The sequence below is a fragment of the Mytilus edulis genome, chromosome 4, assembly GCF_963676685.1.
Source record: "Mytilus edulis chromosome 4, xbMytEdul2.2, whole genome shotgun sequence".
NCBI lineage: Eukaryota > Metazoa > Mollusca > Bivalvia > Mytilida > Mytilidae > Mytilus > Mytilus edulis.
Genome location: NC_092347.1, coordinates 14,415,153 through 14,430,041, shown reverse-complemented (window position 1 = coordinate 14,430,041; position 14,889 = coordinate 14,415,153). Strand labels below are relative to the sequence as shown.

General features: G+C 33.5%; 1 protein-coding gene across 8 annotated transcripts in view; it reads left to right on the top strand.

Moving 5' to 3' along the window:
- LOC139519034 (multiple C2 and transmembrane domain-containing protein 1-like) overlaps positions 1-14,889 on the top strand; it is a 98,342-nt gene that overhangs the window by 28,873 nt on the left and 54,580 nt on the right. For 6 of the 8 annotated variants that reach the window (XM_071310784.1, XM_071310786.1, XM_071310793.1 and 3 more), the window contains one exon: positions 2,725-3,233. In XM_071310784.1, the coding sequence (XP_071166885.1) occupies positions 2,725-3,233 (509 nt within the window). Of the gene's footprint in view, positions 1-2,724; positions 3,234-3,313; positions 3,359-11,966; positions 12,200-14,889 lie in introns of those variants that run through there. The other 2 variants (XM_071310794.1, XM_071310792.1) reach the window with 2 other exon arrangements.

Here is a 14,889-nt window from a genome sequence, read left to right as displayed (position 1 = left end):
TTTCAACTATCTTCAGGTACTGTACCATATATGCTTATACACAAAGATAAAGGTCATAGCCAAGAGGTTATATTCATCAGTGGATTAAAGTTTTCAGTCAGATATAGTCTACTTTGAAGAACTTCAAATTCAATGTCAAGGTCCAGTTATTTAATTACCTATGGACATATAGCTGTCCACTGTGAATAAATATAAAACTTTAAATATTTATGTAAATTACCCACATACATGAAGAAGAATTCATTTCACTATATGATTCAAAATGTCAACAAATCAGTTTTATATACATGCTTCCATATGAACAGTTTGTTTTTCAATAAACAATTGAGAAACAAAATAACTCTTGTACATGTATAGCTAGTGCATTACTTGAACTAATATAAGACACAGTTGGATAACTTACGAACATGGTTAAAAGTAAGTTGGTTTCTTTTTTTATAATGACGAAATTGAATTTTCCACAGTTTATTTCAATGGAACTTTTTCAAAAAATTGTTGTTATGTTTTTTAGTTATACTCAGTTGAAAACAATATTATGGTTTTCTACCCCAAAATACCATTTTGCTTCACTAAAAATCCCTCATGATATACTATATCCCAATATCTTTTTATGTCGGTTAGATATAGATTATTTATGGTTGATCTAGTTTTCTTGTAAATGTCTTTCACAGTGATTCCCAAGAGCTGAGACAACTTAAGTATTATTCCAAGGGTACCTGAGTACAGAATCTGAAATTATGTTTTTGCAATGAACTCTGAACATTTATAGTGTGATAATGATATAGGATACAGAGATAAATGGAGAATTTTATTTGGAGTTATCAGTGAGTTATGATCAATCCAAAAAATAGGTGAATATATGAATGACAACACAGACAGCATACTTAGTCTCAGTGATTTAGAATCAAATAAATGACACATTAGTAACAAGTTGACAGATCTCTGCATCTTCAGTCTTTTTTCTCTGTAACTTACTTGAAAAGTTGTTGATATATCGCCTACATTTGTTTACATTGATTCTAAATGACATCATCAATAGATTATTCAATAGTCTACCAACTTTAGACATGTTTTTATATTTATGTAAACATTTTAGACTGAAATTTAATCCGATTTGAAATGTTTTAATTGTACAGATGTTGTATAATATAAACTATTTATTCATTATTTGCTAATAGTACTGTGAATTCATTCATTTTCAATTTCTTGTGGATTAAGGAAAACTTACATAATTGTTGATGTTCCAGGGGCGGATTTAGGCCCCCCCCCCTAAAATTTACAAAGCTTTGGTTGTCTTCAACTTATTTAAGTATCATAAGAGATCATTCCATCTTTTTTAACATTCAAAGTATATATAACACAGTCAGTTTAACAGAATAAACGTGATTACTTATCAACTGACCTACGATTTTTTAAAGTTCTATAAATCATTTCAAACTTTAAGGAAGGTGTCAAACGCAGAGCTGCCATTTGATGACAAATATAATAGGTTTTTAGCAGTTTAAGTAAAAAAAAATGTTTCATTGTATTTTCGGTTATTATAATCAATTTCTTTGATAATCGAAGTTCCAAAACATCCCTTACTCACTTTCACAATTTCATCATGGCACAGCTCAGTCAAGATAACAGTCGGCAGGTGAGATTCTTTCATAATATCTGTAATGAAAAATAGACATACTGTTTCAAGCGAAAGGTTAGTTCATTAATTTGAATCACTGTGCTTATATCTATTTCACCTAAAGATTTAGCCGAATTATGTACTGTATTACATGCTTGGAATCCCAAGAAATTAAACACAACTTTGTTGTTTGTGGGGAACACAGTAAAGTCTGGCACAAGCTCTGAAAATCAAAAAAGTCAAAAACAGATATTATGAAAGGACCATTAAATATCGCTGGTAAAAGTAAAATTTTCGTTAGCAAAACATAATACTAGTATTGGTCAGGTGAGCAATTGTGATCTGTCTTGTCTCATTTTGCATCTGTCGGTCCGCCCGTCTATCAGTCACTTCTTCACATTTCCATCGTCTTAATTAACGAAGTGGTTCTCCTAAACCCAGAAAATCCATGAAAAATGGTATCCAACAAATAATAATGAATCCACATTACTTGATTTTGTGGGTATATATAGATTAACCACAAATTAAAGTTTATAATAAACACAAGTTTTGTATTAAAAGTTTCTATACAGAGGCCTATTATAGCTGACTATGTGGTATGGGCTTTGCTCATTGTTGAAGGCCGTACGGTGACCTATAGTTGTTAATGTCTGTGTCATTTTGGTCTTTTGTGGATAGTTGTCTCATTGGCAATCATACCACATCTTCTTTTTTATATATTCTATACCGAATTTATCATAAAAATGAAATTAAGGTATCTATGAAAACATAGTTTTTTTTATACACTTTAGATTGTACCAATTAAGGAAAATGAACGAATCTACAGTTGATGTAATTCAGGTTCATATGTGGCCAGGAAACTTGTTTAGTTTTGTTATAACACCATTAACCATGAGTATATATAAACAAGATCACTTACATGTTATGGTGTTTGAATGATAGAAACTGGTTTTAATTCTACATCACATGTATTATTGATAGCACTTTGATCTTATACCTTATAATTAGCACTTCTCATATATTATTAATAACAAATACTGCAATTAAAATTATTAGTACTCCAATGAATTGGTTTTATTATCCTAATTTTATTTATTATTTTATAGATGCATCATCAAAATCAACAGACAGAAGGGTCAAAAGTTCAATAGACCTCAGAACAGTGGATTCCTCACCATCTCGAGGGGAATCCCCTCCATCTCCCCAAGCCACTTCAACAAGAAGACGATTCTGGAATAGCTTTCGTAACAAAACAAGTAAAAAACTGCAACGCAAGAGCAAAAACAAAGAAGCAAGTCTCTCAGCAAGTCAACCCAATATCTGTAATGATAAGGAACCAGTGGACCTTAATGAAGATCTGATAGTATACTCCTCCCATTCAATAGAAAGTAGAGAAAAAATGTCTAGGAAAAGACTTGAAAAGGCTAAGGAAATTGTAGAATCTAGTCCTGACAGAAGTTTAAGTGATCCAAATGTTACACCAATTAAAGAACGGGTTAATGAGCGGACATTTAGTGGTGGGAGTGGTCATTCACATAGTGATGAAAATTATGACAGAGAAGATGAGGGGGATAGCGGAATAGCCGTGATAGAAAACCCTGCTCCAGCTGTTGAGGTAAGATTTAGGGAGGGGATAGTGGAATAGCCGTGATAGAAAACCCTGCCCCAGCTGTTGAGGTAAAATTTAGGGAGGGGGATAGTGGAATAGATGAGATAGAAAACCCTGCTCCAGCTGTTGAGGTAAGATTTAGGGAGGGAGACAGCGGAATAGCTGTGATAGAAAATCTTGTCAGGGGCTGTCAGTACTGCCTGGATTTGGTATTCACCAAGATTTTGTGTGAGACTTTGAAGTGTTCGCAAATGTTAAAGCTATAACACAGCTATGGACAAATACATATTTGTATCTATAAGGCATCAAATCAAAAGTCAAGCCAAGGATGAAATGATTTAGTGTGAATCTATCCCCACAACAAGCTTTGAATGAAAATGTAGCTTTATTATTTTTTTTTTGGTTGGTTTGGTTTTTATCTTGTACTTTTTATTCATATAATAGTAAAGAATCCAGACTACAACATCAATATATCAAGACTGCTTTATAATTACAAATTGAAAAAGTGTAGCTAAGGGTGAAATAGAAAACTTTCTTGAAAGCTGATAAAACTGAATGTTATATTAGATAATGCCTAATATAAATACAGGATAAATATAGGGGTCAGAGTTGAACAATGAAGTGATGATCTTTGGGATCTGAATTGCATGCGGCAATTAGTATTATGTCAGATTGATTCAAAGGGTTTCTTAGGTTACCATTATTCCAATTTTTTTGAGAACATCGATTATATTTCTGCTTGTATCAACTTTGATGTCAATTTATATGCTACGGTAATCTTTGATTTTATTGACGATTAATAATTGTGGACAGATCAATATATAGACTATAACGGTTAGTTGTTTATGTTAGTAGCCATTGATGGAGTATTTAACTTGAAAAACCCTATAATGACATAAATCTATAGAGAAATGGTTGTATATAAGTACTGATACTGATGATTGTCTGGGATACACAATCAATCACAAAACCAATACTTATATGTAATTATAGATATTTAATTGTAAATTTATTTATCTTATAACAAGACGCTGGATCAAATATTAGAAGATAAAAAAATATTTTTTAATCTGCTTAATTTCTACAAGCCTATGGCACAAGAAATAAGTACTTTTGAAACAATAGTACATGTATACTTTGATACTTATATTTGTAGACATTGATTCCTTCGTTCAGTTTTGGTAACATATGTTACATAATTGATGTTTTAAATTTTATTTGTGAATGCAAATATATGAAAAGTTATCAATTTAAAAAAAACCATATTGAATCTTTCCCTAATTCAAAACTATTAGAAGAAGATAATTAATGATAAATTTTATATTGTTTAATATTTGCAGAAATATTTTTTGAGTTAAAAAAAAAATCAAATAATGTTAAATGTTAGAGGAACAGTGTGTTCCCATCTGTAACTTTGGATACACTAGAATACCATTATATTTGTATTTGATAGTAAAAAAAACTTAATCAGCTTTACTTGGAGTATACTGATGAATAGACATACTTTGGATAAGGGGAGACAAATCTCTGCTTTTGTGTGTGAAATTGAAGAAAAAAGTATGTTGACCTATAGTTGTTAACGTCTGTGTCATTTTGGTCTCTTGTGGACAGTTGCCTCATTGGCAATCATACCAAATCTTCTATTTTATATTTGCAGTTAATTTAGATTTTTCTGTAGCAGGCAAAGAAACCCTGAATGAACTATAAGCCAGGTTAAGATACTTGATTCATATAGTTTTAATATTCAAAAATTGACAAGTAATAGTGTTTGGCGAAAGGTGCTTTATTATAGTAATGCATATATAGTTATACCAAGCATGGTATCAATAAGCTACAATGAACAAAATGTGAATATGAAGCACCTGAACCCCAATGTGGGTAATAATAAAAGTAATTAGAAAAAATTAACAATAAAAAGAAAAAGAAAAAAAAAATGTTTTATATCAATTACATAATAAAAGTGGCCTGGAACATGCTCTTCCGCCCAAAACCACATGGCAATACAAACCCGGATGAAGCATCAAAGGGAAGCAATTCTTACAAGGCGTCATCAATTATGTACAATGAGAGTTGCCTCCCATTGTACGCAATTGACAACTAATAGTGTTTGGCGAAAGGTGCTTTATTATAGTAATGCATATATAGTTATACCAAGCATGGTATCAATAAGCTACAATGAACAAAATGTGAATATGAAGCACCTGAACCCAAAATGAAGTCGCCAAACACAGGGGTTAATAATATATACATAAAAAAAAAAAACAAAAAAAAACCCCAACAACATCAAATCAGGAATATAAAAATACACCGGCGAAAATACCCTAACACTAACTACCAATCAAATAATTCATAGCTGACGTAACCCGATACATATCAACACTAGCTTGTTTAATGTAAGTCTGAAAACAATCAGATCTCCAGTCTCCGTGATGTTTCAATAAAATCTCAGGAATGCCAGCCTTGGTGGCTAATGTAGCCCCTCCGTGTCTCAGCGAATGAAAAGAATAAACTGAAGGGTCTAAACCAACAAGAACAATTAACTCTCTAAAACGGTTCAACAAAACGGATCTAGATAAAGGCAATAATTTACCATGAACAGGTAAAGCAAAAACGGGAGCATTCTTATCACCAGGTATTAAAGACACAAGATGCTTATAAGCTCGAGCAGGACATATTGATGGCTCAACTGAGCAACACAAAGAAACCTGATGGGTGTAATCATGATTTTGTCTAGTCTTTGACCATTTCAATAAAAGGAGGATACCCTTTTCACTAACAACAACATTATCTCTGATCAATTGTTCACGGGAATTAAAAGATGTAGAGCTTCTGCTGACCAGATTTGACGCCCTAAGCATACCAAAAAAAGCAAACGTTAGAAAACACCATAAACAAGCATCTAAATAATCAATAATATTCAACAACCTAACAATATCAATTAAATGTGCAGGTAACAATAGTAATTTTGACACAGCCACATGCTGATTCTTATGACTCAATCCTCTTAAAGTCAATTTGAATTCTGTAGATAAAAAAGGTTCCACAGTAAAACCAAAAAGTTGACTCCAGGTCTTAATGCCAGAAATATAATTCTTAACAGATGAAAAACTGCTTAAACTCTTGGATAGAAAACATGCATAAGCACACAATATATCCTTAATACAAGGAAATGGTCGAAATTTATAATAAACACAAAAAATATGGTATGCATTGAGTTGACTCTTCAAATTTGAATAAGTACCAGGCCGAAAGGCTGCACCCTTAGCAAGCTTGACCTCTTTCTGCAAAACTGCTCTTCTGGACTTAAGACTTGGAAGTCATAAACAACAGTCATAGGCGGATTTAGGGGGGTGGCCCGGGGGGCCCGGGCCCCCCCTTTTTGGGAAAAAATTTGGTTGCTTATATAGGGAATCACTGAAGCGTGACTGGAGCGGGCCCCCTCTTAGGTCAGTCAGTGGGCCCCCACTTATGAAAATTTCTGGATCTGCCACTGACAGTAATTAGATAAACAACAATGTCATATTAATTATCAAAGTTAGTCTTATCTGACACTAAATATGGGCAAAAATAAATGTCAATGTATCATGTATGAAAACCTAAATGTTTATAATATCATTAAACATATGACCAAACACTTCTTTCTCAATAAAATCTGAATTGTAAAGTTTAGATTTTATAAAAAACTGTGATCTGTTCTTCTCCGAAAGATTCCAACGGGATAGCAAATCCGATAACCTATTTTCAACAGATACTATATAACTCACACGCAGTTGAACATTACTTGACGCACACAAGTACCATATTTGACGTGCCAAATTCAACATTTCCTGATCACGTCCTGTTCCCCTATTTAAAATTTCAACACATGATTGATTGTCACAAAACAGCTGTACCCGTTTATTTGAGATACTTGATGTCCAGAATTGAATTGCTATGTAAATCGCATACATTTCAAGCACAGATATGTGCATGTCCCGCAAAGACTCCGGTATATCCGAATGAAAATATTCAAATGTCGTGAAGTTGACACCACCAATACCCTTGAGACACGCGTCAGAGGAAATAATTGCGTCTGGTGAAGACCAATCTACATCGGGAATTATACTAATTCCATTATAGTCATGTAAAAATAATAACCACCACCGAATGTCTTGTCTAAATTCATCTGTAATATGAACACGATAATGATTGAAATGGTATTTTCGTAATGTCTGTAACATGCGTGAAATAAAAAGTCTTCCGCTTCGGACACATTCGGAAATAAAAGCCAACTTGCCAATAACTTGTTGTAACTGACGTTTGGTGCAATGTTTTTTCTTTTCAAATCTTTGTAACAACTCATAAGTCTCTTGTAATTTAATCTCTGGAATTCGGACTGTCATGTCAATTGAGTTATACTCCTTGCCGAGAAATGTCAAAACTTTTGTCGGCGGCAAACACTTTTCTTTGCTGACTTCTAATCCTAACCTCTGAAACAATTCTAAAACAAAATTATAATCATGTTCAGCGTTCTGATTGTCACTAACACCACCAAAATCATCAACATAGTTTATTGTATGAATGTTAGATTTCCATAGCATATAGGAAACAGCATTTGTTGTTCGTTGACATGCCTGTGGCGAAGAGCGCATACCAAAAATAAGACGATTGTCAATAAAAATTTGTCCCCTCCATTCATAACCTTGTAAATGCAAGTCGTGCCGATCTAATACTAGCTGACGAAAAGCCCGGGACAAATCCAACTTCCAAATGGCACACCCACGACCGTGATTCAAGAGCAAAGCAATAAATTCTTCGTGTCTAGGATAATAAAGTTTAAAAGTTTCATTCAAAAAGGTGTCCGAAGGTATGCCTTCATTTATGGACAAATTATTGCCATGCGAACAGTCAACAATTACTCTCCTATCGGAATCTCCCTTAGGAACTGTGAATAATGGTGATAATGTTAAATGACAACAAAGAGGGTTCTTTCGGAAAGGACCATAAATAGCCCCAAGGTCTGATTCTTTTGAAATATATGAATCAATAAAACTTGAAAACTGATTAAGATGATTTTGTCGACGTGTGGGGGGATCGGGCAGTGTATCTTTGATATAGTTTAACGGCCATCCATACTTCAAAAATTCAACGACTATTTTATCATGATAATCTTCTAAAAGTTGTTCCCACAATTGTATGTTGAAATTAGAACGTACTGGAATTTTACAATATGCAAAATTCGGCTTGCCACTGTAGAACACGGCTTCATGAACACTTGAAAAATTATTTATATTCATTTCACAAAATTTGGTTGATACATCTTTCAAAATATTTCCACTCATATCTGGTGAATACTCAAAATCAATAGACCCTGCTGTTTTCGTAAACCAAGGACAAATACTTGAAGCTAAAAGTACATTATTAGTTTCATCAACAACATTGTAATTCATGTAATTGTTATCTTTGACAACAGTGTCAAAATCAGTGCTACATAATAAAGATTGCAATAAATATGAATCATTTTCATAAATAGACACACCTGTAAACACAGGGGACGTTTTTTCACTACAAGCATTGTCACAATAACCAACGCATGTTAAATTAAAACCTACGGAACTTGACTCGCCTATAGATTCACATGACGAAACATCATAAATATTACTCAAAACATCTGCCTCATATGCAGAGGATATTCCTAATGAATCTTGTGAATTATCAAACAACACACCTATATTTGCAGGGGAATAAGATTTCGTTAACTCATCATACACACCTGAATAATCAGGGGAAGCAATCGCACCTGACATAATTGCAGGGGGTTTCACAACATCATTTTCGTAATTATCACACAATAACACACCTGTAATTACAGGGGAATATAATTTCTTTTGAATAATACTATTACTGATCATTTTAGTAGATTCACAATGTAGCACTGAAGTTGAACATCATTGATGATGCGGACAATCCTTCGAAGGATGTAGCACAGACGCATCACTCGAATCTTTTCCTTTACGGACGCACTTTCTGCAAACATGCAATAGTTTTTTGTCTCCATAGGCTCCAAAATGATCTCCGGATCGACTACAGTTTCCCGCTTGATATGAGCCGCAAATTGGATTGCGATTAACCGGCTTATCCTTGAAAACTGTTTTAGTCGGAGTAGACGAAGACGAAGTGAGGGGGGTGACGAGAGTACGGCCTTGTTCTTCAACAAATGCATGCGACCAATTTTTGTGACCTCTTTCTATGGAACGCAAAATTTCGGCGTGAAAATCCTTTATCTCAGCAAAGGGGTATTTTTCAACGAGATAAAGCAAATTAATGAGATGTTTTTGTCTGTGCACAGAAATGGCTTGTTTTTCAATGTTATGCATAATGAATGTTTCACCTCTGACTAGTTGTGCTAGACCGAAATCTTTATCAGAATAATTGACCGATTTGGTTTGTGCATGCTCATGTGGCCATGGCACATCATATTTAACTCTATCCTTAGCAGCTCTTGCTTCACCGGAAACTGCTGTTCTTTTTTGTTTATCTTTGAATATAACATATGGTAAATCATTACCTTTGATTTGAGCTTTGTCCTTATCCTCGTCGTTATCATTTGAAGAATCAGAATCAGAATCATCGGAAGAGGACAAAGATTGATTAAGCAGCTGTCGAGTAAGCTCTTTAGCCTGTTTTCCAACTTTATCTTGATTCCGAAAGAAAAAAAAAATGTTTTATATCAATTACATAATAAAAGTGGCCTGGAACATGCTCTTCCGCCCAAAACCACATGGCAATACAAACCCGGATGAAGCATCAAAGGGAAGCAATTCTTACAAGGCGTCATCAATTATGTACAATGAGAGTTGCCTCCCATTGTACGCAATGTGCATAACTGCATATGTATGATGCATATATTGGTTTAAAAAGCAGCCAATTTGAGGTCTATTATGTCTTGGCTTGTCAGAGGTTTTCTTTTAAAAAAAATTAGCAAGCAGTTTGTAATTGATCTTATTTGACTAAATACTTTAGAAAATTATAATTCAGATAAGACATCATCACTCAGAGGCGTGGATGGCGATTTTATTACATTTGTACCAGAAAAGTATTTAAAGACAAAACTGAATGTAAAATTGTGATTAATAAATCTGATCTCAATGTAATAATCGAAATGATTTTTGTAAATAATAAAAAAAAATATTGACCAAAATCTCAATCTGTTGTTTGGACAAATAGCTTTCAATTTCAGTCATGACAGGCAAATATGACTGTGTTGGACCCTTTGTTCAGGGCTCACTCTTACATAAAAAATATAGCAATAAAGAGAACCTAGTTTTAATTGAACTCTTTATCAGAGCTGTTACCTTGTTTAATGAAGGTTAAGCAAACAACAATTAATCAATAAAATGTTCATTAATATCATCCCACTTTTGTCTCATCTTTTATCATTAAGTTGTTTGTTCTGTTTGGTTTGCTTTTTCAATTATCAATTAAATGAGTTATTTACTCACCTGACCTTTAAGTTTAACTCTATATGGTACTTTCCAAAGTTGAGGTATATTTTTAAATTCTTCTGTCAAAAAAGCCTTTGATATTTGATACTGAATTTCTGTACAAACAAATACTTGAGATGAAGAGACAATATGAAAATAACAAGATGTGATATTATTGTTAATGAGACAACTCTCCACCAAAAACCAAGTGACCTAGAAGTAAGCAACTATAATGCTCAAACCAGTGCTAGAGGCCGTCTTAAACTTGCAGTGAGGTGAGTTTTTTTGCTCTGTGTTGAATGTCTCACTGTGACTTTGAGATGAAGAACAACAATAAAAGAGCTCTTCCTTTGCTTATTGTGATTTCTGAAAATATGCATACAGATATATGTATCAGATATCCTAATGGGAGTTCTTATTATTGTGTTTCTCACCAAGTCGCATTATTCACAAAAATGAAAACCCTGCAATAATTTCTGAGTTTACAACATACATGTACATGTAACTAATGTTTGAATGTCTGTTTTGTGGTATTCAGAATTATATTATAGATTATTTTAAAAGAAAAGCAAAATCCCTTTATGGTTTTTAAAGTTCTTTCAAGAACACTGTTTGACATGGCATTGTTCATAGATAAGGCTCTGATTTTGATGACACATTTTACAGATGAACAAGAGTATGCTGATGGCCAATATAACTAATTGGACTTTTTGAATTCTAGTTCAATAACTTTCATTTGAACAATCCTGACACCCTGCAGTGTGTTATAAGACAAGAAAAACCTTTAGCATTTTCTTTCACAAATTGACTTGACATATCAAGTGTTTTCTATTAACCTATTTACTTTCCTAACTTTTGGGTAATTGATGTCAATCTCTGCTTTATAAAGTGCTCTTTTTTCCCTGTCAAATATTCTGTCAAAATAATTTGATTGACAGTTTTGTAGCCTCCACAGTTGATGTTATATAATTTACTTGTTGATAAAAATACATTTTATATGATTGAACAGTTGTTTTGTCTCTGTAGGTTTAACAGTATAAATCACATCACAGAATTCTGCTCTTGTCGCTTGAAGACCATCATGTGAGAATTATATTGATTCAGACAAAACATTATCTGGTATTATAAATTGAAGTTCTATTAGAACTTAAAATGAATTTGATTAAATGACGAAATCAGTTAATCTGGATTTCAGTATCTAACAGTAACAACACGGTGAGATCAATTAACTCTTTGTATGTTTTCTTTCATTCGGCCGTTTTATAATTCCAAGATTGGATTGATCTTCCTGCCATTCTATATGAAGAGTTATAACTTTGTGAAGGTTAAGGTCCATTCAGTTGTCAGAGTAATAAACTGATCAGAATTCACGAAGAAATAATGACAACTTCAGCGGAACTTGTCCAGGCATTAGTGATCAAACCTCTCCATGCAATACGATGTAAATTCCAAGGGTTTTCTAGTCAAGGAAGTGACAGTGAAGAGTCAGTGGTTGGAAATCTCTCTGAGGTAAATTTTAATTTGACTTTATCTGCAACTTTATATACTGTATGAAGTGACAGATCATTTGTTTCCAAATGAATTAAAACAATGTTTAAACATTTGTTGGCCTTCAGCTGTTTCCTGCTCTTTGATCGGGTATTCTCCATTTCCATTCTAAATTTTATTGGTAGATGATACATGTGTCTAATGTAATTGCTTCTTCAACTCAGCCCTTTCTAGTGCCTGTGTACATCAATGCACTTGGTTTAAGTTTTTCACCCATTCATCAACTATCTGTTATCTTTTAATTGCCAAAATGTCCATTTGGATCACTTAACCATTTCAAACTTGGCTTTAAACAAAGATATGTATTAGATGGTCGATATTACAAAATATCTGACTTGAATGATAACCCATGTCAGTTATTTCTTCATTCCAAAACTATGTCATTTGTCTAGAGTTTGTTGTTGTTGTGCATGTAGACATTCAGCTGAATTTCAGTTTGGCAGTCCATAAGAGTAAGCTACAGATTGTTCAGTTTGGCAGTCCATAAGAGTAAGCTACAGATTGTTCAGTTTGGCAGTCCATAAGAGTAAGCTACAGATTGTTCAGTTTGGCAGTCCATAAGAGTAAGCTACAGATTGTTCAGTTTGGCAGTCCATAAGAGTAAGCTACAGATTGTTCAGTTTGGCAGTCCATAAGAGTAAGCTACAGATTGTTCAGTTTGGCAGTCCATAAGAGTAAGCTACAGATTGTTCAGTTTGGCAGTCCATAAGAGTAAGCTACAGATTGAGTTTGGGTTTTATTTATGAGTGCATAATTTTCACAGAGTAAAGGTATGGGGGCAATGAATAAGGAATTTTTAGATACACTGATAAAGACTAGTTCAAATTTTGTCCCTGTGCTATTGTTTATCATAGTTATAATTAGTTATCAAAGGTAAAAGGCTTATAATTTGATACGCCAGATTGGCGTTTGGACTACATAAGACTCATCAGTGACGCTCAGATCAAAATAGTTAGAAAGCCAAACAAGAATAAGGTTGCAGAGTATTGAAGACCTAAAATTCCAAGAAGTTGTGCCAAATATAAAGTGATTGTGATGATAAAGACTAGTCTAAATATTGTTTATCATGCCTATAAAGTGAGCTACATACTTTGTGTCATGATTCAGAATAATTTGAGTCAATTTGCAGCATAACTAATTGGTATTTATGATTAAGATACATGATAATGAGATGAAAATTCATACTCAGGTTGCCATACTTTGACCTATAATGGTTTACTTTTTACACATTGTGGCTTGGATGGAGAGTTGTCTCATTTATCTTTTCTTCTTATTGCTGATAACAGATATACTGTATTAAGTTTTAGATTGACAGTATACCTGTACAAGCACTTTACATGTATATTATTCTCTCCTAAAGGAGAATGACAAACTTATATATAGAATATGAACCTCTTCCAATAAGTTGATGATCTGGTTTACTAACATAACATGCATTGTGCTTTCCTAAACTTATTTTGGTTATATGACTGTCTCAGATCCCATTTTGAGATCACTTTTGCAATGTCCACTGTGCCTTTTGCTATTAGTTGGTGACTGTCATCTTTGAGTTTCATCTTCTACTTGACATCTACTTTAAAGAAAACCATGATAAAAATGATCCTAATGGTTCCAATGAGAATTGATATTTTACTAATGATTTGCCAACCTATTGACATTTAAATAAAAGATAATGTCAAATCATAATCTCTCCGAAATGTGTAGGATAATCGAAATTCTTCTTAGAAAGAACTTCACCATCAGTACGCAGGCAGAATCCAAATTTAATAGGAAGATTCCTTGTAAGGGTACTAACTTAGACTATGTTACCATGAATCAGATGACACAGCTAATATGGCTAAAGTGAATGAAGTGATTGAGATATTTTTATTCAATCACTGAATCAATTTGGTCAATCTGGCCTTTATCTAGGATCCAGCCATAAGTCATATGTAGAAAAATTGTTTTGTGAAATGCAGCTTTAATTTGCTTTCTTTAAGAACATATGTCATATTCGCTAGCCAATGGTTACGATCCACTCCAGAGCAGGAGTGGATCGTACCCTTGGCTAGCGAAGATGAACATTTGTTTGGTGTTCTTGTTTGGCTCCTTATTTAGGGGATGTAGTATTTTTCTATAATCTACATGATATGTGTAGACAAGGAATTAACAGAAAACCAGTTGATACCAACTTAAAAAATATTGAGTAGGCTTAAACAGTTCCCTGTAAGATCCTTTATATTACTGCTTTGGTTTCAGTTATTTGAGGGGTCTTGGTGGCCATGTGGTCTTTGTTGTACTACTACTGCAACACTAACCAATCAACACTGAGGTTGTGAGTTCAAACCCTGCTCATGTGGGTGCACTCAACTCCAATTGTAATTGACTAGGATTGTCTTGTTTTCCTATAGAAGGTTGGTGGTTTTCTCAGGGCACTCCAGCTTCATCCACCAATAAAAATTGATGGCCACGAAATAGCCCAAAAGAAGTGTTAAAACACCAACAGTCAATCAATCAACCATTTATTTGAAAAATCCTGAGTATGTTTTTTTTTTTAACTATATATGAATTTGGATATTAATTTCCATTGACAGCATTTCCCAGTGTTTACAGAGTAATTTTCATATTTACAAAAAAAAATACCCTGCAGAAAAATCTTGTGGAGGACAACA